The 25,054-nt window shown below is 33.8% G+C and overlaps 1 protein-coding gene across 3 annotated transcripts in view; it reads right to left on the bottom strand.

Moving 5' to 3' along the window:
• MNS1 (meiosis specific nuclear structural 1) overlaps positions 1–25,054 on the bottom strand; it is a 47,378-nt gene that overhangs the window by 9,305 nt on the left and 13,019 nt on the right. For all 3 annotated transcript variants that reach the window (XM_047864045.1, XM_047864046.1, XM_047864047.1), the window contains 5 exons: positions 18,891–19,018; positions 10,625–10,727; positions 7,741–7,970; positions 6,935–7,151; positions 6,725–6,832 (listed from right to left, as the gene is read on the bottom strand). In XM_047864045.1, coding sequence (XP_047720001.1) covers positions 6,725–6,832; positions 6,935–7,151; positions 7,741–7,970; positions 10,625–10,727; positions 18,891–19,018 — 786 coding nt within the window. The remainder of the gene's footprint in view (positions 1–6,724; positions 6,833–6,934; positions 7,152–7,740; positions 7,971–10,624; positions 10,728–18,890; positions 19,019–25,054) is intronic.

Genomic DNA, 25,054 nt, shown 5'->3' with positions numbered 1-25,054 from the left:
GTAACTCTACCAAAACTACTCCCAAAGACCCAGTCTTCTACATGTGACTATGACCTCATTTTGCCCACTTCTATCTTCACACCTTGAGGTTGAGAGTAACTTGGAAGATAACCTAGGTCCTATGAAGAATTCTAGCTAAAAGAAATGTGGTTTTAACTTTATAGCTTTTATAACAAAGTAAGACAAAAAAGTATAGGAGTGGATTTTAAGCCACCCAATCTGGAATATCAGCTGTTTGTTCCACCTATTTGTTAATTATCTTGAATGTTCCACTTCTTTTTCTTCACTTACCTCTATCTAATCTGTTCAAAACCTACCTCCTCCAGAAAGTCACTCTAATTCATACATCTCTCTCTTTTGGGCCTCTGATACCATTTATTTTTCCCATCATTAATTTTACTTCAGAAACATGCATTATCTCCTCACTAAAAACAAATTCCTAGAGGGCATATTATTTCTTATTATTTTATCTTATATATTATTTTTCTTTGGGATGCTGGGCACAGTGTTTTTATGATATTATAGTTTGTGTTCATCTCTATGTATTATATATAGAAGTCAGAAGGCTCACTGAAGGCAGATATTGTCTCAGCTTTGAATTCCTCCAGAGTTTATCCTAATACCTTGCACACAAAAAATACACATAGAACCAAATGAACTGTTGACATTTCCTGGCATCCATCTCCTATACAAATTTTAGTTTAATCCAATCAACGGTAAAGACATCTGGCTAAAAATCAGGGAAATGTTAGCAAAACAAAACAAAACACCATTCACTGTATTTTTTTTTCAACTAGAAAAATGTCCCTATACTCTTTGATATGCCTGGATCAGGAATATATATTAATGTAATATGAACTGCGTAATTTTCCAAACTTTTCTACATTCTAAAGCCCATAATGTGGTTTGAGAAATAGCTATTCACTGCAGGTTTGAAATAATTTGCTGAAAAAACTACTTTGAGCCTGGAAACTTTTAGAGGTATCTTGGTCTGGGTTCTCCTCTGAAAGCATAATCTTACACAAATATTTGCGTATACATATTTTATGAGAGAGAGAGAGAGATCTCAGGAAGCAGCAGTGAGGGAAAAGCAGAGAGAAATAGGGAAGGGAAAAAAGCTAACACGTGGGTGCATCACTGAACTGGTTACTATGTGGGCAAGTGTGGCTTAATCCTGCCAGAATCTTGTGAGGAATGCATGAAGCACCTTTCAGGTCTGTCCTCAAGGCTGACAGGAAGAAGCATTTATCCCTTAATTCCTGTCCACTGTTGGCTGAGGGATGCCTCAGAGGGTGTTCACTCCCTGCCCCCACCAACAGCACCACACATTAGGACACTGTCAAGCACAGTCAGTGTAAACCCTCACAAGTGTTGTCCACAGCTGTCACTGAAATTAGAGGTGAGGCTAAGAGGGTATGAGGCAGGGCACAGCAAGCTTTTCACATGGGATATATCCTTAGTAATCTTATTTTGGCTTTTTCTACATTTTTTTGAAATCACTATACTTTTAATGCAGAAAATAGTACCATTAAGATTGTCCCATTTTATAGGTATACAATTGAATGACCATTATTTTCTAATCTTTTTTCTTTACAGACCTTTTAGTCTTTCTAGTTTTGTTTTTGCTTTCCTTTTTAGTATGTTTTTCCAGAGTAAAAGCTTTACCACCCAATACTAAATAATTGGATTAATTAATTCTAATATGTTTTCTTGATTTTGGTAAATTTCCACTTGTATCTTTATGATTTCCTTCCATATTCTTGCCCCATACTTGAATTTGTATTGTTTTTCTAAGTTACTGAGTTGGCTGCCTGGATAATTTTTTCTAATATTTCTTGTTAAAAATTAATTGCCTCAACTTTAAGATACAAAACAGACGAACATAAGGGAAGGGAAGCAAAAATAATATAAAAACAGAGAGGGGGACAAAACATAAGAGACTCTTAAATATGGAAAACAGAGGGTTACTAGAGGGGTTGTGGGAGTGAGGATGGGCTAAATGGGTAAGGGGAATTAAGGAATCTACTCCTGAAATCATTGTTGCACAAATGCTAACTAATTTGGAGATACATTAAAAAAATAAAATATAAAAAAAAATTTTTAAAGATTAATTGCCTCAGAGATCAGTTTTATAAATCTGATAAGATTTTGATGTGTACTAATCTCATCCTCTAAATTACCTACAAATTTCCTCTTTAACCAATAAAAACTGAAAATAATTTTTAGATTGTCAGATAGAAGATGAAAATATTTGTCATTAATTTCTAGTGATGATAAATACCATTTCCCCTTGTATTATTCTGGTAAATTTTCTTTGGAAGTTTAATAGCTTTTAAAGTTATGTACTTCAGGGGCGCCTGGGTGGCTCAGTCAATTAACCATTGACTTTTGGCTCAGGTCATGATCTCACAGCTTGTGAGTTTGAGCCCCACGTTGGGCTCTGTGCTGTCAGCTCAGAGACCAGAGCCTGCTTCAGATTCTGCGTCTCCCTCTCTCTCTCTGCCCTTCCCCTGCTTGCACTCTGTCTCTCTGTCTCTCAAAAATAAATAAAACATTAAAAAAATTTTAAAGTTATGTACTTCAATGCAATGTTACATAGAAGATTAAATGTTTATCCTGTAATACCCTCAATGTCAACTGTACCTTTCATCTGTGATATCTGGGATTCATTTGATGTTCTGTCTATCTGATGCTAACCTTGCCTATTTGCTTCCCCTTGGTCCATGTATACCTGTTACATGTTCATCCATCATTTTATTCTTAACTTTTTTGGGTAATTTGATATTAGGTATATATAAATGGATTACATTAAGTTGTTTTTAAAAAGAAATGTACATATTTTACATTTAAAAAAAATTTTAATGTATTATTTTTGAGAGAGGGAGAGAGAGAGACAGAGAGAGAGAATGAACGGGGGAGGGGCAGAGAGAGAGGGAGACACAGAATCCGGAGTAGGCTCCAGGCTCTAAGCTGTCAGCACAGAGCCCAACGTGGAGCTTGAACCCACGAACCACAAGATCATGACCTGAGCCGAAGTCGGACACTTAACCAACTGAGCCACCCAGGTGCCCCTATATTTACATTCTTACATGCAGTAATCATTAAGAATATACACCCAACAGGGTTTTGATATCAATACATGGTAACTATTTCCTCCTCACTGATGAAAAAGTTTATCTAAAATGATGTTTTGTTATAGGTGAAAAATATTAAAAATAATGCTAATAACCAACAATCTATTGCATACTTGGCTATTCATGTATTTGTTGTATGAAGTCTTTGTTCAAACTTCTTATTAAAAAAATAGTTCTTTATTATTCTATTATTGAGTTATAAGTGTTCTTTTTATATTCTGAATAAAAGGTTTTTGTAAGATACACATACAGAATACTATTTCCCAGATTGTGGCTTGCATTTACATTTTCCTAACGGTGTTAGGAAATTGTTAGTTTTGATGAAACCCAATTTGCAACTTTTTCCTTTATGGATCATGCCTTTTTTACTGTACCAAAAAAATCTTCACCCTTCTCAAGGTCGTAAAGACTTTCTCCTCTGTTTTCTTCTAGAAATTTTGTAGTTTCATCCTTTTGGTTTGTCACACTTATTTTGAGTTCATCTTTGTATATAATGAGACAGAAAATAATAAACTGGAGGGTAGGGGAAATAGAAAGAGGTTGATAATGGGTACAAAGTTCAGCCATAGGGCCTGAAGATCTAATGTAAAATGTGGTGATTAAAGTGAATAACACTGTATTATATAAGTGAAATTTGCTAAAAGTCCAACTTAAGTGCTCTCTTCAAAAAGAAATTAAAAAAATAATTATGTGAGGTGATAGATGTATTAACTACATGGGAGAATCATTACCCAAAATAAACATATATCAAATCACCATAATACTTTAAATATCTTACAAGTTTATATGTCAATTATACTTTAAGAAAACTGATAATAAAAGCCAGTTAACTTGAAAAACCTAAGGCAAGAGTGACCAAAAAAACAAAGAAACAAATTACCAATATCAGGAATGAAACATGGGATAGCACTGGAGACCCTGCAGACATCAAAAGGATAATAAGGGAACAGTATGAATAATTCTACATACACGTTTGACAACTTAGACAAAATGGATCACTTTCTCAAACACAAGTCACTAATAGTAACCAAATATGAAATAAGATCATTTGAATTAATCTATAACTATTAAGGACACTGAATTAATAATTTAAAGCTCTCAAAAATAAAACTCCAGGGCCAGATGGTTTCATTGGAAAAGACTACCAAACATTTTAACAAAGCATTAAAACCAATTTTACATAATCTTCCAGAAAACATAAGAGGAGGGAACACTTCTGCATTTATTTTATGAAGATCATAATACCCTGATACCAATATGAAAACAGAAAACTAAAAAGCAATATTCCTCATGAATATGGATGAAAACATCCTTAGCATAATATTAGAAAATAGAATCCAGCCATATATTAAAAGACTTATACACCAATGCAAAGTGGGATTTATTCCAGTGATCAGACTGGTTCAATATTAAAAAAAAAATAAATGTAACCCGCCAAAGTAAAGAAAAAACACACAACCTTATCTATAGATATAAATAGATATCTATATAGATAGATATAGATATCTATATCTATAGATATAAAAAAGCATTTGACAAACTTCATATCTCTTCATGATAAAAATCTTCAGAAAATAGGGTTAGAAGAGAACTTCCTCAACTTAATAAAGAGCATCTATCTACAGAACTACAGTTAACAAAATGCTTTCCCTGAAGATAGACAACAAAGAAACCCGATATCTATCTCATCATCATCACTCTTACTCATCACAGTGGTAGACAATGCTAGAAGTTTTAGCCAGAACAGTAAGGCAAGAAAAGGAAATAAAAAGGATACAGATAAAAAAGAATTAAAACTGTCCCTATTCTCAGAAAACATAACTGGGTAGGTTAAAAAAAAAAAAAAGAAAAACAACTCCTACAGTACTAAATGAATACAGCAAAGTTGTGAGATACAAGATAAATATAAAAAAAGTGAATTCACTAGTAATGAGTCCATGGACACTGAAATTAAAACTAAAATTCCATTTACAATTATGCAAAAAAAAGAAATACTTAAATATAAAAACAAAGCACATACAGGATTTGTACGATGAAAACTATGAAACACAAGAAAAAATACAAAGATGATCTAAATAAATGGAGAATTATACCATGTTCATGGACTGGTAGACTCAACAGTGAACACGTCAGTTCTCCCCAAATTGATACTTAGATTTAATGCAATTCCTCTCAAAATCCCAGAAGACTTACTTGTACTTAGAGACAAGATTATCCAAAAATATGTATGGAAAGGCTGGGGTGCCTGGGTGGCTCAGTCAGTTAAGTGTCCGACTTCGGCTCAGGTCATGATCTCATGGTCTGAGTTCAAGCCCCGCATCAGGCTCTGTGCTGACAGCTCAGAGCCTGAAGCCTGTTTCAGATTCTGTGTCTCCCTTTCTCTCTGACCCTCCCCCGTTCATGCTCTGTCTCTCTCTGTCTCAAAAATAAATAAACATTAAAAAAAAATTTTTTAAATATGTATTTGCTAAAGCAAATTTGAAGCATTATATAGCTACAGTAACCAAAACTGTCTGGTATTGGTGGAGGGACAGATACATAGATCAACAGAACAAAATAGAGATCCCAGGAACAGATCCATACAAATATACTTAACTGTGTTTTAATAAAGTTGCAAAAGCAATTCAATGTAGGATAGAAAATCTTTTCAACAAATGATGTAGAGCAACTGAATATCTAAAAGCAAAAAACTTTGACCTAAGTTTCACATCCCACACAAAATATTAACTGAAAATAGATCACAGACTTAAATGGAAAAGGAAAAAAGTTTTAGGAAAAAAAGGAGAAATTCTTCAGGATCTAAGCAAAGACTTCCTAGAATTGATACCAAAGTATGATCTAAAAAAAATGAAATTAGCAAATTGGACCTCAGAGAAACTGAAAACATTTGCTTGGAAGACGACCCTGTTAAAAAGATAAAAAAACAAGCTATAGACCAAGAGAAAATATATGAAACCCACATACCTGACAAATGACTAATATCTATAATACATAAAGAACTCTCAAAACTCTACGATAAATTAACAACACAATTAGAAAACTGGCCAATCATCTTGACTTGTGGTCAAGGTTTTTGATGCTGTTGAACACCATATCCTGTGGTTTTCTGACTACTTATTCTATGTATTAATGAGAAGGGATACTGAAATCTTCAACTATAATTATGGATTTGTCTCTCCTTTCAGTTTTACTTCATGCATTTTAAAGCTTTATTTAGGTTCATCCACCCTTTAGGACTATTATATCCTCTAGATGAATTTACCATGATTTCCAACACCACTTGCTTTTGATTAGTGTTTAGTATATCTCTCTCCATCCTTTTGTTTTTAAACTATATGTCTTCATATTTAAATTGTGTGTCTTATAGATAACACAGTTGAATCATACTTTCTATGCAGTTTGTGAACTGTTACCTAGGTATGACTTTTTTATCCAGCCTGAAAATTTCTCTTTTAATTGCAGTGATTATGCTATTTACACATAATGTAATTATCAATATGGCTGGGTTTAAATCTACTATTTTTCTACTGCTTCATCTCAAAATGATATTCTTCTCTATGTTAATCATTCTTTCCATTTCCAAAACTTACTTTTAGTTTCATCTTATGTATTTCAGCTTGTTCTTCCTGGTATAATTCTTGTCTCACTTGTTCCAAATCTTCACGTTGCCGCAGCATTTCTTCCAATTTCTGAGTCAGCTATTAAATTTTTAAAGAAACACACAAACATTAATAAGAAACAAATTCTATATCAAGTATTTCTGAATTTCTCCAATGTTAAAGAAGTGGCTATTTTAATACCATATTCTGAAGCTGCAACCTTTTTTCCTCATTTTCTTGAACTTTTGCCATTCGATCTTCTTCTCTTTGTTGCTGCATGTTGGCAAACTCTATGATTTTTCTGTTTTCTTCTTCCATCTCCTCACGTTTCTTTTTTCTCCAGAGAGCCTGCTCTTTCTGAAACTCTTCTATGTACCTTCGAGTTACATTCATTTTTTCTAACTTTTGTTGTCTTTCCCTAAAAAAGCAATAGTTGAGTACAGTTTTATAGTACAAGAAATAATATAAATATAAAAATGTGTCATTTCCTTCAGTTGATAATGTGGGAAAAAACAGCCTTTCTATTTATAGTTTATTCATTCATTCATACCACAAACATTTTGAGTGTCCACTATGTACTGCTAAATATAATGACAGGTATGAATTTTCCAAGTAAAATACTACTTATACCTTTCCTCTAATCTATTAATGAAGTTTTATGCCTCTCACTTCAGAAAGGCACCAACCTGTTTACATAAGCCTAGCAGTACACTACACTTCAGTCTTCTAGCAAAGAAATGATCAGAAGACAAGTCCTCTGACACGATATGGGCACATTTAAGGAACACAAAGGTTTAATCATTCTGTTACTTAATAAGCATTTGTTACCAGATAATGATCATGCTCACAAAGATAAACAGGAGTTGGACTCCGTTTATGTGATCGTAATACTTCCTGAGGACTTAGTATGTATTCAGCACTGTTCAGGTGCTTCTCCTCTTCACAACAAGCCTGACATAAATCTCATCTCAATTTTTAGGCATGTAAAGAAACTGGGATAAACTTACAATTGATCTTCTTCATAGATTTTCCTAACAATTTCATCAATCATGAGTTTCTCTTTCAGTAACTGCTCATAAGCTTCCTGCTTTTTCCTTTCTTGTTCCTCAAGTTGTTTCTCCAAGTCAAGATAATACTGTGCTTTTACTTTATTCCGTTTGTTCTCTGCAGCATTCTCTTCCTTTATTGCTCTCTCGTGTTCTTCCATCATGATTTTGGCTATTTCAGCATCACGTTTCTGTTATGAAAACAAAATTCATCTTTCTACTTTCAAATGTGAGTGCAGTATGATAGAATATTTCAAAACAGGTGAAATTGAATATTATAAAGTGTACTGCATAAATTATTTTCATCTGTCCAGGTAAATGCAAAGGTAAGTCACTGTTACTTGAAGGGTTTGAATGATGAGTCAAACCCTAAAGATGCTTTCCCATTCCTTCAAGTAGATCTCAAGGAAATACAAGATAAGTGTAACTAATAACTCCACGTGTGAGAAAATTAGAAAAACTCCGCATTTGAAAAACAGCAAAAATTTGAAAAAATTAGAAGTACTTTATTAATAACCGTTTTTTTAAAAAAAGCAGTAGTAATCTTTTCCTTTTATTTAATAGTCATGTAGGCAATTTTTAGCTCCATTATGTATCAGCTGCCCTTTACAGTAAGGATTGTACTCTTTTTCAGACAAGTCTCCTATTAACCAGCTCTGAGCAACTCTGAAGTTTCTCTCAGCCTAAACTTTCTTTCTTGCCACCAGCCTTTGAAGTCTCTCATTTCTCACTTATTAAATGCCCTTTATAATCACTTTAACTTAAAAGAGTCACATATATCATTGTGCCTGTTTTCTGTAGCTTTTCATTCACTCATTCAAGACTATTCCCTGAGTTAGAGACAATCTTACTTCTTAACTAGGTTAAACCTCTTATTTGTTTTGAGCATTTTGAAATCACTTAACAAAATAAGTTGTAAATTAAATATATTGAGGCAATTTTTATTACCCTCGACCATTATGATCACATACCAAATAGCATCAAATAGACAAGAAAAGATTAAAATGCGAATGTGAATGCCATTCCTAATCTAATTGAGGCTTTTAACATATACACTATGACTATGACTTGACCAAAATTCTTTCTCTTCTACTTTCTTAGCACGTGTTGCATTGGGTTCTTTAAAAAAATGTGAAATGACAAAAACATTTCTGTACACACTGCCACACACTTAATAGACATACAATGTTCTCATTTCACAGATTTAAGAAGACTAAAGCTCAGACAGACAGAGCCCATATTGGCACCTAGGTATCTCGACACCTAGTCAAGTTGTAGGACTATTTGACTTTAATTTTTGTGGACTCACTTTATTTAGAAAACAGTGGCAATTCTTTCAGGAGTCAGACTTAAATGTACAACTACCTGGAAAAACTTCAATGATCAGAATAAAACTGCAAACTACTGGTCAAAGAGTACACTGTTTATGTTCTACTTTATTTTTGTTTTTAATTTTATTTATTTTGAGAGAGAAAGAAAGAGAGAACATGAGGGGAGGAGCAGAGAGGGAGAGAGAAAATCTCACAAAGATGTGGGGTTGATCTCACGAAGCATGAGATCATGACCTAAGCCAAAATCAAGAGTTGGACCAACTCTTAGCTCAGCTTAACCAACTGAGCCACCCAGTTGCCCCAGTTCCACTTTATTTTTGAAAGGGTAGAAAAGAACTACATGGCTTAGGAAATGAGGTCTCCTCATGCTCTCCTAGCACCTGCCATGCGAAAGGCAATCCCAGTTAACAGCATGCTGTGCAACCCTTCAGACTTTCCTATACTAACACACATGCACGCACATCACTGTGGCCAGCATCTATTCTTATGAGATGCCTATGTTGCATTGTGCTGGTTAAGTATTTTGATATTATTCCTCTAATTGTATGTGTGCATCAACATATATGTGTTGATATATATACACATATGTTAATATACAGTTTTTAAAAAATAAAGACGGTCTGTGATGTGTATTTCTCTCCAACTTGATTTTTCTGCAACTTGTTTTATCTTTTTAACCTAAAATATAACTTTAAAAGCCACAACATTTTCCTCTACCTCTTCTCTTTAATAGCTTATAATCCTTGAAAGGGATCCAAGAGAGAGGAAACTCTACAACCAAAATGCTCTATGTATTAATAGAGAAACGAGAGAAAAGAACTTATAAGATTGTGTACTATTGCAATCAGACCTTTTCATCTATGTCTAGCCTTTCCAGGGGACCATGAGGGCTCAAGTGATGGTGTGCACGCTGCTTTTCAGAATTAACTCAATAAACCCTATTTTACATTTACTGTAGCACCACTAGTGAGTGTGTCTAAAACTCCTTTGCCCAAGAGTAACTCTTGCCCTGAATCTGGCAGTATGTCAGGAGTTAGAAAAGGGAATAAACATAGAGGAGAAAGATAAAGAGATAGCTACTTACAAAACACGAAAGTTTCCTGCTTAAAATTATAAAATACTTCACTTTTTAAAACATTTAACAAATGAAAAACCTCGTAACATTCTAAAATGAATTGATCACACTAACAACTTGTACTGTATTGGTTTGTCAAAGAATTATCAGTCAGAGACCACAAAGAATGCTCAGACTTACTGAGTATAGCTATTCATTCTAAACAGCAACCACATTCTTTGTGTCTCTGAAAGGCTCTAATATTAAATTAAACAAGGCTCACTATTGAATAATTTCTGAGTTTCTATACCTTAAGGATCAGAAAAGCATAAAAGTATTTAAGAAATCTAGCAGTGTAAATTCTTCATAGTATGTAGCAATTTTCAAAAAATTGGTCTATTGTTGATTTTCTAAATGAAGCTAAAAATATAGAAAACATAATGACCAGAAACATGATTACCATTTGCTCATGTTTAATGGCATCCTTCTCTGCAATCTGAGCTGCCCTTTCTTTATTCATGTAAGCTGCTTTTAATTTCTTCTCCAATTCTCTGAGCTCAATACTGTTTTAAAAAAAAAAAAAAAGACAGAAATTTAAAATTGAGGACCACATTTTCATCTTAAAAATCTGTACCTGAAATTTAAAATAATTTTTTTCTAAATGTATATTTATATTAAATATCTTGAAAGTAATACTCTTTTCTCTCTCCATCCAAAGAAAAATCAGAATGAAAATGAGGCATTATAATTAATTTTCCAGACAAAACAACTGTTTTATTTCCAATAATCATCACTAAAAATCTTTTTGCCAGTGCCTCACTCAGAGAAGATGCTTTAGCAATATTGGTTAAAATTTCTGTCCAGCTACTGACACTATTGAGCTACAAGAACTATAGTGGAGGGGTTGTAAACACTCTGAAAGCCATGACTATTTTTTGATGATTAATGATGGAGAGGAATGACCATGGGCAAGTTTGCTTCACTTCTCTGGGCTTGTTTACTTACCTGTTAAAAATGAGGATCACCCTCAGAAAACCTCTGAACTGCTTTTCAATCTATCCCTTCCCTAACTATAGTGGAAAATAATATGTCATACACAACTTTTCATTTTAATGTGCCAGTCATACTTCTGAATATGAGAATTCTGAGTTGGAAGGGTACTTAGATGTCACTTAGAAGCACATCTTGGGGCACTGGGGTGGCTCTATAAGCTGAGCATCTGATTCTTAATTTCAGCTCAGATCATGATCCCAAGGTCATGGGAGCCCCCGTGTGGATCATGGAGCCTACTTAAGATTCTCTGTCACCCTCTCCCTCTCCCCTTCCTTGACTTGTGCATGCTGTTTCAAAAAATTAAGTTAAATTAAAAAAAAAATTTTAAAGCACATCTTAATTCTTACTAGAACAGAGGCACTCACCTAATTATAAACAATTTAGAAGTACCCTAAACCTCCAAAGAGATAATCATGGGTAGGGAAGAGAGCTATTCTTGGTGTTGTGATGTGTCCTTCTTGCCCTCACTGTTGTAGTTGTAAATGTATGGGACACAAGATTGCCTTCTTTCAAAAAGTAATAATATAAATGAGGATTAAGTTTCTAGGTTAGTCCACATATTTTACTCTAAGGAGCTGACATATTTACAAGAGTTTTTGTTGGATTAGAGTTAGGTACTAATATTAGTAAGCCAATGTACATACCCAATCCCAATTTATAATATTACCTCTCCAAAACAAAGTGCATCAAATTCCAAACAACTAACATGCAAATAAATGACTTTCATTTGAAGGACAAATGCACAGATTTCTATTGGATATATACCTAGGAATGAGATTTCTGAGTCACAGGGTAGGCTGTATTCAAATTTCATAGAAAATGCCAGCTTTCTGCTCTGTACAGAGATTTACACTCATAGTGCTTCAGTACTCCCACTGCTACACATCCCAGCAACACTTTTTAGTCGTGTCATTCTTTTTCATTTTAACCACTCTTGTGGGTAAAATATCACTGTGGTTTTAATTTGTTTCCCTAATAAAATGAAACTCAGACCTTTTCATATGTTTGAATCATTTCTGTGAAGTCATTCATCTTCTGTGAAGTTTTTGTTCAAGAATTTTTTGCCCACTTTTAGACTAAATTGTCTACTTCTTGTTACAGAAGAGTTCTTTGTATGTTCTTAATATAAGTCTCTTGTTAGTTACAATCATTGCAAATATTTTATTCCAGTCTGTACTTACTCATAGCTGTTTCTTTAGATGAAGAGAAGTTTTCTAATTCACCCATCTGTTTCTTCATTGTCAATGACTTATGTGTCATGTTTTAAGAAATGTTGCCTACTGCACAAAGTTATTTTCTTTTGTTAGTCTCTCAAAATTTTGTTTCACCATTGACTTTTAGACTATAATCATTCAAGAATTGAATTCTGTGTGTAGAGTGAGGTAAAAAATCAAGTTCACTTTTGTATATATGGCTATTTAATTGATGCAGTACCATTTTATAAAAATGTCCATTTCTGAATGTTCTGCACTACCATTGTAGTGCCAGGGATTTGCAGTGTCATGAAGTTTAAGTGTGTATATATGCATGGATCCATTTTTGAATATCCCATCCCATCATTCCTCAACTGGGGTTCCATAAGAGAACTAAGCCTCACAGAAAACGGAGTCTACATTTTAATTCTCTCATAGACAGTACATAGCAGGCATTGTTTTAGATCCATAGGAAGTAAGTTAATTCATTACAGATGCCGTAGGCCATTAGGGTTTAAATTTTCTGGTTTAAAAGATCTGCTCCATCCTATTTCATCAATCCATTTGTTTATTCTGTGCTAAAACCACAATATCTTAATTATTATAGCTTTATAGTAAGTATTCATATCCTAAAGAATAAGTCTCCAATTTTGGTCTTCTTAAAGATTGTCTTAGCCATTCTAGGTACCTTGCATTTCCATATACATTTTAGAATAAGCTTGTCAAATGTCATAATAAACAATACTGGCTGAGATTCTGATTAGGATTATCCTGAATTTATAAATCAGTTTGACATGTTTACAATACTGAGTCTTCAATTTTTAAACATGGCACATCCTACCAATTATTTAGGTTTTTAAAAACTCTATTGATAATAGCTTTTTTTTCAGTGTTGAGGTTTTACACCTCTTTCATTAGTTACTTACTTTTCTATGCTCTTGTACAAATTATTTTAAAACTTTCATTAATTGTTGCTAATTTACAGAAATACAATTAATGTTGTATATTGACTTAACATCCAACAACACTGCTGAACTTATTCTTATAATTTATACATAGATTCTTTTGGATTCTCTAGATACACAATCATATCATCTGGTAATAATAAAAGTTCTATTTCTTTACTGCCAATCCTAACAACTTTCATTTACTTTTCTTGCCTTATTGCACTGGCTAGTGTCCCCAATACAATTATTAAGAGAAGTTGTTATAGCAAGCATTCCTGTCTTCTTAATATAAGTAAAGTGTTTAATGTTTGCCATTAAGTATGATGTTACTGTAAACTCCTTTTATTCCTAATTTGCAAATCCTCTTTTAATCTTAGAGTGATGTTGATTTCTACCAATTGGTTTTTTTCTGCTCATACAGTTTTTCTATTATATTCTGTTCATCGGATGAATTACACTTACTGATTTTCTAATGTTAAAACAACTTTGTATTCTTAGAATAAGTTAAATTTAGTCAGATTTTTATCTTTCTCACACACTGTTGGATTTGATATTAACTAATTTCAGATTACAGTAGCTAAAATCAAGAGAAAAACTAGTCTATAAGGTTCTTACCCTACTCAGATACTGATCTGATTACAATCAATTGGAAAGTGTTTCTTCTTTTCCCACTCTGCAAAACTATGTGAGATCAGGGTTATTATTTGAATGTTTGGTAAAATTCACCAACCACCTAGCTATGTAGGTTTCTTTGTGAAAAAGGTTAATTATAGGTGTAATATCTTTAAAAGTTATAGAAACATTTATGTTTCTATTTCTACATATGCCAGTTTGGTAAACAGTTCTATTTAAGAATTTATCTAATTTTCAAATTTATTTGTATCAAATTATTCACAATATCTTGCTATGATCTAGTAAACATTTGTATGATCTACAGTGATATCTTATCATCCATTCCTAAAATTGGTTATTTATGCATTCATTCTCTTTTACACTATACCATTCTAACCAGAGGTAATCAATTTTATTAGCCTTTTTAAAGGCACAATTCTTGGCTTTGATTCTACTTTATGTTTACATTCTAATTCATGTTTCTGCTCTTATTATTCTCTTCCTACATTCTTTTTATAATCATTCCAGATGGAAATTTGCTGTACATTCTCTAATATCCAGATGGAGCCTTCATTTCTAATAGTCATTGCAGATTATAAATTACTCTTGAGCAACAGCTTTAGCTAAACCCCATAAGTTTGAGGGTTTTCATATTATAATTTTTTTATTGTGGTACAATACAAAAAAGAAAAATTTGCCATTTTTAACTATTTTAAGAATTTACTATTTTAACTATTTTAAAATAGTTAAGTTAACTATTTTAAAATAGTTAAGAATTTAACTATTTTAACTATTTTAACAATTCAGTGGTGTTAGTTTCATTCACAATGTTCTACAACCATCATCACTATTTCTAAAACTTTTTCATCATTCTAAATAGAAATGCTGTACTCATTTAAGCAGTAACTTCCCATTCCTCTCTTTTCCTAGTCTCTGGTAATCTCTAACTACTTTTTGTCTCTATAAATTTACCTGTTCTAGTTATTTCACATAAGTGGATTTACACAGTATTTATCCTGTTGTGTCTGGCTTACTGCACTTAACATATTGCTTTCAAGGTTCAGCCATATTGTAGCATGTATCAGAACTTCATTCCTTTTCATAACTGAATGATATTCCACTGTGTATACATACCAAAGTTGTTGATGGACAACGAGGTTGTTCCAACCTTTTGCTATTGTGAATAATGCTGCATTAAACATTAATGTACAAATATCTGATTAAGCCTCAATTTTCAATCCTTGTGGGTATCTACCTAGATAGATCATATGGAAGTTCTATATTTAACTTTTTGAGAATCATCAAACTATTTTCCACAGTGCTTACACCATTTTATGTTCCTACCAGCAATGTCCAAGGGTTCCAATTTATCCACATCTTCACCAGCATTTACTTTCCATTTTTTTATTAAAGCTATCCTATTAATTTCCCTAATGACTTAATGATGTTGAGTGTTTTTTTCATGCGCTTATTGCCCCTTGTCTGTCTTCTTTGGAGAAATCTCTTAAGTACTTTGCCTATGTCCAAACTGTTGAATTGTAGGAATCATTTATATATTCTGGATATTAAATTCTTTTTTTTTTAAGTTTTTTAATGTTTATTTTGAGAGAGAGAGAGAGAGAGAGAGAGAGAGAATGGACAGGGAGGGGCAGAAACAGAGAGGGAGACACAGAATCTGAAGCAGGCTCCAGACTCCGAGCTATCAGCACAGAGCCTGATGCAGCCATGAGATCATGACCTGAGCAGAAGTCACACACTTAACTGACTGAGCCACCCAGGTGCCCCAAGGATATTAAAATCTTATCAGAGATGTAATTTGCTTTTCTAGTCTGAGTTGGTTAGGAGTTATGTGTAACAGAGATGAGCATCTTGTGTCAATCCTACAGGTAGCTACCAGGCAGGTTCAAACATACATACATAATAATTTTCTAATAAGATCTCATCTGCTCTCCTCTCTCCAGAATGAGGGACAGATACTCACAATATGGGCTACTACTTTCAAGCCTGCCTTAGAGCTGGGAGGGGATGGAGCAAGGACAAATGAAAAAACTACAAAGCTTTGCTGCCATTTATAAGTTGCCTTTTTCTTGATTCAGCATTCACTTGGTTGCTATGAACCTTTGACTGTTCGAACTGTACTGCCATCAGGAACAAAGTGGCTATGTGTTTAATAAGGGAAGCCTATCTCTGTCTCCTCTTTGAGCCAGTGTTTGCTAAACTTAACTATCAATTATATATGAGATACTTGTTTTTGCTTTTATAAAACTATATATTAACTATATAGTACATGTATAGCTGCTAATTATGTAATTATAAATTGTATAATTAATCATATAATTAAGCATAATAATTTTAAATAACTGAAATGATTAATCACACACATAATTACTGATCTGTGGTATAATTTTAAAAAAGACTTCTAAAAATAGGAAGTGACTAAAAAAAATAAAAAAATAAAAATAGGAAGTGATTGTCCCATCTCAAGGTAAAAGCAGTGATAAAATTAAACTGTCTTTTAAATATTTTCTTGGATTAAAAAATCATGTGTTCAAAGATCAAATAACAAAGAATCTCATGACTTTCAAAGTCAATTATTTTCAAAATAAATGTCAATGAGCCTTAAAAATTTACCTTGGGTTTTAAAAATTCATTTCTTTTAGATTTAAAGAGGCTAATCTTACTATACATGGTTTTTAATCACTTAGGATGTATTTTGAGTACCACTGCAAACATTTCCTTGATTTGAGAACTGCCAATTTGCAGATGAAAACACTGATCAGAAAACTGGTCCCTTACTGCACGTCAGTCACAATTCCATCACGGCTTATGCACAAAATTAAAAACTCTTAGCAGTTTTGACACACTATTTGAAAAAGCACTCAGCTGAATGACGTCTGCCTTAAATTTGAAGAAAATTTTCAAAAATATAGCATTCTAGATGGGCCATTATTTTCTTTCAGTCCTTTCAATACATGGACTTCTCGTTTTCACTGTTACTGTCAAAATCGAGTTGTACTTCTGATTGTTGCTCCTTTGAACGTAATAGTCTTTTGAGGGGCTGCTTTTGTGATTTTCATAGTTTTATTTATTGTTGGATTTCAAAAGTTTGACTAGGATGAGTACAGGTATGGTCTTCAACATTTGTTGTGTTTTCACCTGTGGCTTTATGTCTTTTATCATTTTTGGACATTCTTGGCCAGTATCTCTTCAAATACTGTTTTTGCATCATCCTCTTCTATTTCTACTACCAGAGCTAAAATCATACATCTGTTAGAATTTCCATCATAGCCCTTATCTCTTTCAAGCTTTCTTTTGTATTTTTCTATCTTTTTGTCTCTCTGTGCTTCATTCTGGATATTTTCCACTGGCCTGCTTGCACATGACTCTCTTCATCTGTTTCTTTCTAATAAAATCAAATTGAATTCTGTATTAGTGAAGTAAAACATACACGAAGGTGCAAAAATCTTAAACATAAAGTTTATCAAAATGTTGAACACCTTGCCATATGCTTATTGGCTAAGCTCTACTTCAGTTCTTAACTCTCAGCCATACTTTTGGAATCAGCAAAGCTTCCAAAAGAAATGCAGCTTCAAATGCCAAGCTTACCATTCAGGTTTTCTTCTTTCCCAGATCTGGCTTTTATACTTTCTCCAGATAACCTGTTCTCAGAGGGAGCAATTATTGGAATCACTTTGTCTAAAAATTGCTAGAAGTAGAAAGTTCCTCCATTTCATTTTTAGATCAGTGAATTAGACAAAAATATGATGAAATATTTGTTTCATCTTCAGATAACATAAAACCACAAGGGATAGCTCATATGACTGGAGAATTAATGTCCAAAAAGACGGTTTGCGACTAGAACAATACGAAGACATTAGTGGCAATTTTAAATCTTTAATAATTAGTAAAAGAGTTTGATAAAAGTTGTAGACCCAGAAAAACACACATGGGTACATCTGTCAAACATATAAATATAAATTAATGAAGTTTAGAATCCCTGAGGGTCACCCATGGGTCATATAATATCCTACAGGAAGTTTGGCTCAGTTAAGATAAAATGTAACAATTATCAAAGTAAATAAATTTCTATTATATTCAACTATGTAAGTATAGGTGTGACATGGCTGCTCCTAATAAGTAATTCTGTCTTAGGCAACATTAAGAAACATATTTTAGAACAATGTGGTTAACAGTCCCTCTACTAGGGGTATTAAGCAATACCCTGGAGCATTACACATAATTATGGGGGTAATATTTTGTTAAGGACCAATAATCATGTAAAGTGTATCTACAGAAGAGAACCAGGATGGTGAAGCTTGAAATTATACTATATGTGAAACAAATGAAGGAATGAAGGATGTTTAACTTATAGAATAAAACATTTATGGGATTCATAAATATGAAAGGATATCCTAAATAAGCACTAAATTTGTTTGTTTTTTATTAGATAGCAAAAATGAGATAAATTCATGAAAGTTACAAGGAAATTAATTTTGAAACAATATGGGGGAAAGATATTCAGAGTTACAGCCGAATGAAAAAAGAAGTTCTATGGCAATCACTAGAGGTATTGACCCATAGCTGACCAGCCACTTTCCAGTAATACTGGGGTAGCAAATTAAATTATGTAAGGTTTCACTTAAGAGTAGGATTCAGGAGTCTATTTTTTAGGTCATTTAAAAAATTACATTTAGAGGAAAGATAAGAAAGTGATAATTATTTTCACCTTAAACACTACTTTGAATACAACTTCTTTTCTCAAATGAATATATACAGGACTTAAAGCAATAAGCATTTCCAGACAAAATATTAACTAAGTGCAATGATACAAAGAAAGAAATTTCACTTTCAGGTGCCAAGCACAACATAAATAGTTTAAAGGCAAAAACAAAATAAGTGAAATTTATAAATGCCAAGATACCTGTTTTCTCTTACTTGTTGCCTCATCTTTTCATCCTTTAGACTTTCATGTTTTAGTTTGGCCAATTCCATAGCCAATTTTTCTTCTTGTTCAATCTGAAGTTCCCTCAATCTTTTGTTTTCTTCTGCCTGAATTTTTTTAAAAAAGAAACTTCAATTATTTGTCCTTCAGAATCAGATATATTTTTTCCTCAAGGAAGACTCTGTTTTGTAACAGAAAACTTCAAGTGCCTTCGGAGCAACAACCATTTGTGTTTTATTTTAAAATACAAAACGCTATTCAATCAACACTTTCCCAAACGTTTTACCATAGAAAATGTCAGACATCTTAAGTAGTAAGAATATTAAAATACACCCTCAGGTAGCATCACTCATTTTCAATAACTACCAATATTTTGTCAACCTTTTTTGCTCCTATTCCACTTCTACTCCAATTTCATTTTTTTTCTTTGTTCTTTTTTGCTAGACTATTTAAACCATATCCTAGATATGTCATTACCATATAAGTAATTCAGTATTGATCTCTACCTGATAAGAATTTCATCTCATATAACAACCATACCATTAACATGTCTAAATAACAGTTATTCCTCAGTAAGGTGTAGTCCATTTTCAGGTTTTCCCAATTGTCTCAAAGATGCTTTTAGTTTGCTTCTTCAAATCAAAATCCAAACAAGGTCCACATGTGGCATCTAGTTATTAGTTCTCTTAAGTCTCTTTCATTCTGTAACAGTCATCCCATACACACATTTTTCCCCCCAAGCCATTGATTTGTTGTAGAAATTAGTACATGTAGCCCATAGAATGTCCTACATTCTGAATTTGACTGATTGCTTCTCCAGGATACCATTTAACTTGTTTCTCTTTTGTATCATGGGTAAAATGGTAGAAGAATCTAGAGGCTTAACTAAATTCTGTATTTAGAAGGAATAAGCACATGAAAAGATGTTCACTATCATTAGCATTCAGGAAATGCAGATTAAAATTACAATGACAGATCACTACAAACCTATTACAATGGCTAAAATGAAAAATAATGGCAAAACCAAATGTTGGTGAGAAATTGTTTGCTGGGTGGGAATGTAAAATGATAGAGCAACTCTGGAAAACAGTTTGGTAGTTTGTTATAAAGCTAACATACAATTACCATATAACTCAGTAACTTTACTCTTAAACATTTATCCCAGAGAAATGAAAACTTATGTTTATTTAAAAACCTGTATCCAGAATTGGACCCACAAATGTATGGCTAACTCATCTTTGACAAAACAGGAAAGAATATCCAATGGAAAAAAGTCTCTTTAACAAATGGTGCTGGGAGAACTGGACAGCAACATGCGGAAGAATGAAACTAGACCACTTTCTTTCACCATTCACAAAAATAAATTCAAAATGGATGAAGGATCTAAACGTGAGACAGGAAACCATCAAAACCCTAGAGGAGAAAGCACGGAAAAACCTCTGTGACTTCAGCTGCACCAATTTCTTACTTGACACATCTACAAAGGTAAAGAAATTAAAAGCAAAAATAAACTATTGGGACCTCATCAAGATAAAAAGTTTCTGCACTGCAAAGGAAACAATCAACAAAACTAAAAGGCAACCAAAATAATGGGAAAAGATATTTGCAAATGACATACTGGATAAAGGGCTAGTATCCAAAATCTATAAAGAACTCACCAAACTCCACATCTGAAAAACAAACAATCCAGTGAAATAGTGGGCAGAAGACATGAACAGACACTTCTCTAAAGAAGACATCCAGATGGCCAACAGGCACATGAAAAGATGCTCAACGTCACTCCTCATCAGGGAAATATAAATCAAAACCACACTGAGATACCACCTCATGCCAGTCAGAGTGGCTAAAATGAACAAATCAGACTACAGATGCTGGAGAGGATGTGGAGAAACAGGGACCCTCTTGCACTGTTGATGGGAATGCAAACTGGTGCAGCTGCTCTGGAAAACAGTGTGGAGGTTCCTCAAAAAATTAAAAATAGATCTACCCTATGACCCAGCAATAGCACGGCTAGGAATTTACCCAAGGGATACAGGAGTGCTGATACACAGGGGCACTTGTACCCCAATGTTTATAGCAGCACTTTCAACAATAGCCAAATTATGGAAAGGGCCTAAATGTCCATCAACTGACGAATGGATAAGAAAGATGTGGTTTATATATACAATAGAATACTACTTGGCAATGAGAAAGAATGAAATCTGGCCATTTGTAGCAACTGTGGATGGAACTGGAGAGTATTATGCTATGGGAAATAAGTCAGGCACAGAAAGACAGATACCATATATTTTCGCTCAGATGTGGATCCTGAGAAACTTAACAGAAGACCAGGGGGGAGGGGAAGGAAAAAAAAAGTTAGAGAGGGAGGGAGCCAAACCATAAGAGACTCTTAAATACTGACAACAAACTGAGGGTTGATGGGGGTGGGGGAGAGGGGAAAGTGACAGATGGGCATTGAGGAGGGCACCTGTTGGGATGAACACTGGGTGCTGTATGGAAACAAATTTGACAACAAATTATATATTAAAAAATAATAAAAAAATAAAAATAAATAAAAACCTGTATCTAAATGTTTACAGATTTATTCAAAATAGCTAATAATGGAAATAAACAGACAAATGCTACCAGGTGAATAGTGAGATAAACTGTGGTACATCCTACCATGGAGGACTGCTCAACAACAAAAGGGAACGAAATAGTGACACTAGCAACAACTTGGATGAATTTCTAGCAATTAAGCTGAGTGAAAAAATCCAATCCCAACATACTGTTTGGGCCCATTTATATAATGTTCTTGAAACACGTTCCTTATTTTACAATTGTGCTTTAATTCACATATTATAAAATTCACATTTCACAATTCCCAATTCAGTGTTTTTTTAGTATATTCACAGTGTTGTGCAACAATCATCATGATCTAGTTTCAGAACTTTTAAGTGGTTATTTTTTTTTGAAGCAGCTTTGTGTTCACAACAAAACTGAGCAGAAATAAGAGAGTTCCCATATACCCAAAGCCCACACATATGCACCGCCCACCTCACTATCAACACCCCACCAGCGTGGTACGTTTGTTACAATCAATTAATCTGCAATGACACAATCACCCAAAGTCCACAGTTTATATTAGGGTTAACTCTTGGTGTTGTACATTCTGTGGTTTTGAGAAATCTGTAATGATATTTATCTACCATTACAGGTATCATACAGAACTGGTAGATAGTTGGAATCATGCAGTATGAAGCCTTTACAGGTTGGATTCTTTCACTTAGTGATACACATTTAAAGTTTCTCCATGTCTTTTCATGGCTTGATAGTTCATTTCTTTTAGCACTAATATTCTATTGTCTGGATCAACGATCCATTCATCTACTGAAGGACATCTTAGTAGCTTACAAGTTTTGGCAATTAAAACTGCTATAAACATCCACATGCAGGTATTCGTGTAGATGTAAGTTTTAACATTACAGAACAGTTTCATAGCCTCCCAAAAAAAACACAAAAAACAAAAAACACCCATACCTGTTAGCAGTCACTCACCATTCCACACACCCACTAGTTTCTGAGAACCACTAATCTGCTTTCTATCTCTATGGACTTGCCTATTCTAGATACTTCATTTAAATGGAATCACAGAATAAGTGGCCTTTTTGTGCTCGGCTTCTTTCATTTGGTGTAATGCTTTCAAGGTTCATCCATGTTGCAGCATGTATCAGTACTTCATTCCCTTTTATGTCTGTATAATATCCCACTGTACAGATAGAACACACTTTATCTAGTCATCAGTGGATGGGCATTTGGGTTGTTTCCAACAACCACCTTTTGGCTATCATGAATAATGTTGCTTTCAATATTCATGTACAAGTTTTTGTGTGAACATGTTTTCAATTGTCTTGGGTTTAGTAGAAGAATTGCTAAGTGATACAGCATTTGCATTTAAATTTTTGAGGAACTGTCCAACTGTCTCCCACAGCCACTACATTTTACATTTCCAAAAGCAATGTACAAGGGTTCGAAGTTCTCTACATCGTTTCCGATACTTACTATCCTTTTTAAAAAGAATTAGAGCAATTTTCATGGCTCTGAAGGGATACCTAACTGCGATTTTGATTTGCATCTCCCTAATGACATTATGTTGAACATCTTTTATGTGCTTATTATTCATTTGTGTATCTTCTTTAGAGAAATGGCTATTGATGTCCTTTGTCCATTAAAGAGTTTATTTGTCTTTTTATTGTTGAGTTGTATAGGTAACATTCTTGAAATGACAAAATTATAGAAACGGAGAACATATTAGTGGTTGCCAGAGTCAGGCATGAGGTATGGTGTACAAGAAAGAGATGGTTATGTTTATGAAAGGACAAAATGAGGGACCCTTGTGGTCATGGAGCTCCCCTGGATCATGACTGTGGTGCTGGACATACAAACCTACACGTGTGATAAACTGTAGGGAACCAAACACACACACACACACCTACACGTGTGATAAACTGTAGGGAACCAAACACACACACACACACACACACACACACACACACCAATGCACAGACAGGAGCACAAGTAAAAGTAGGGAAATCTGAACAAGATTGGTGGATTGTATCATTGCTGTTATTTTGCCTGTGATATTATACTACAGTTTTGCAAGATGTACCATTAGGAGACATTAGGTGCAAGGTATATTGGGTCTCTCTGTATTATTTCTTACAACTGCATATGAATCCACAATTATCTAAATAATAACTTCAATTAACAAAAAGCAACTGCAAGTACTGGTGATGACACAAAACAACTGGAATTCTCATACACCAGCCGAGGAAATGCAAAAAAATGCAGCAACTCTGCAAAATGGTTTGGCAATTTCTTATCAAGTGAAACATACACCCACTATATGACACAACCATCCTACTCTCAGATATCTATCTAAGAGAAATGAAAATTTATGTTCATATAAAAGTTTGTAATCAAATGTTTATAGCAGTTTTATTCACAGTTGCCATAAACTGGAAACAATTCAGATTTTTTTCAACATGCAAATGAACAAACAACTGTGGTACATCCACATACTACAATACAACAATACCATTCAGCAATAAAAGGAACAATTCATACAACGATATGGAATCTTACATTTGTTTTGCTAAGTGAAAGAAGTCAGACCCAAAAGGTAACATATTGCCTAATTCCAGTTATATGACATTGTGGAAAAGGTGAACCTAACAGGACACAAAAGAAATCAATGGTTTCCAGGGATTTGGGGAGAAGGGTGAGTGGCTGACTACAAAGGGGCAGCATGAGGGGACTTTTAGGATGATAGAAATGTTTGAATGACACTGGGAGGGTAGAGATAGAAATCTATCCATTTGTCAAAATCCATAGAACTATATATACATCAGAGAGAATTAATTTTATAATATGCAAATTTAAAAAGAAATCAACCAGTAAATCCATGCCAGGCACTACTACTCAATAATAAAAAAGAATTAACTATTGACAAATTCAACAACTTGGATGACTCTCAAAAGCATTACACTGAGTGAAAAAAATCTACTCTAAAGGTCACATATGACTCCACATATGTATGGAATCACACACAATTACATTTATATAACATTCCTGAAAGAACAAAATTACAGAGATGGAGAACAAACCAATGGTTGCCAGGCATAGTCGGTGGCCGCATCTGGGGGGGGGGGGGGAGGAGGGCAGTGGTGGTGAAGAAAATATATGACTATAATGGGGTAGCATGAATAAGGTCTTGGTGGTGATACAACAGTTCTGTATCTTGAATTAGGTGGTGGCTGTGTAAATCTACTACACATTTGAAAATGACATATGGGTATATATGCATATTGTACCAATATCATTTTCTAGAGTTTGACATTATATTACAGTTATGCAAGATGTAACCACCGGGGGAATCTTCTGTATGGTGCCCAGTGGACCTCTCCATATGATTTTTGCAATTTCCCAAGAATTTGTAACTACTTCAACATAAAAAATTTTTTAAAGAAATCGACCACATGTGGGGGGAATAATGGAATGCAGACTATGTCAAATTAACTGTATTAAAAATCAGGGAGTCCAAGATGGCAGCATAGGAAGATCCTGAACTCATCTCCTCCCATGGACACACAAAATCTACAGCT

Source organism: Prionailurus viverrinus, chromosome B3 (genome assembly GCF_022837055.1).
Source record: "Prionailurus viverrinus isolate Anna chromosome B3, UM_Priviv_1.0, whole genome shotgun sequence".
Lineage (NCBI taxonomy): Eukaryota > Metazoa > Chordata > Mammalia > Carnivora > Felidae > Prionailurus > Prionailurus viverrinus.
Note: the sequence above shows the minus strand (reverse complement) of the source record. Positions and strands in the feature narration are given on the sequence as shown.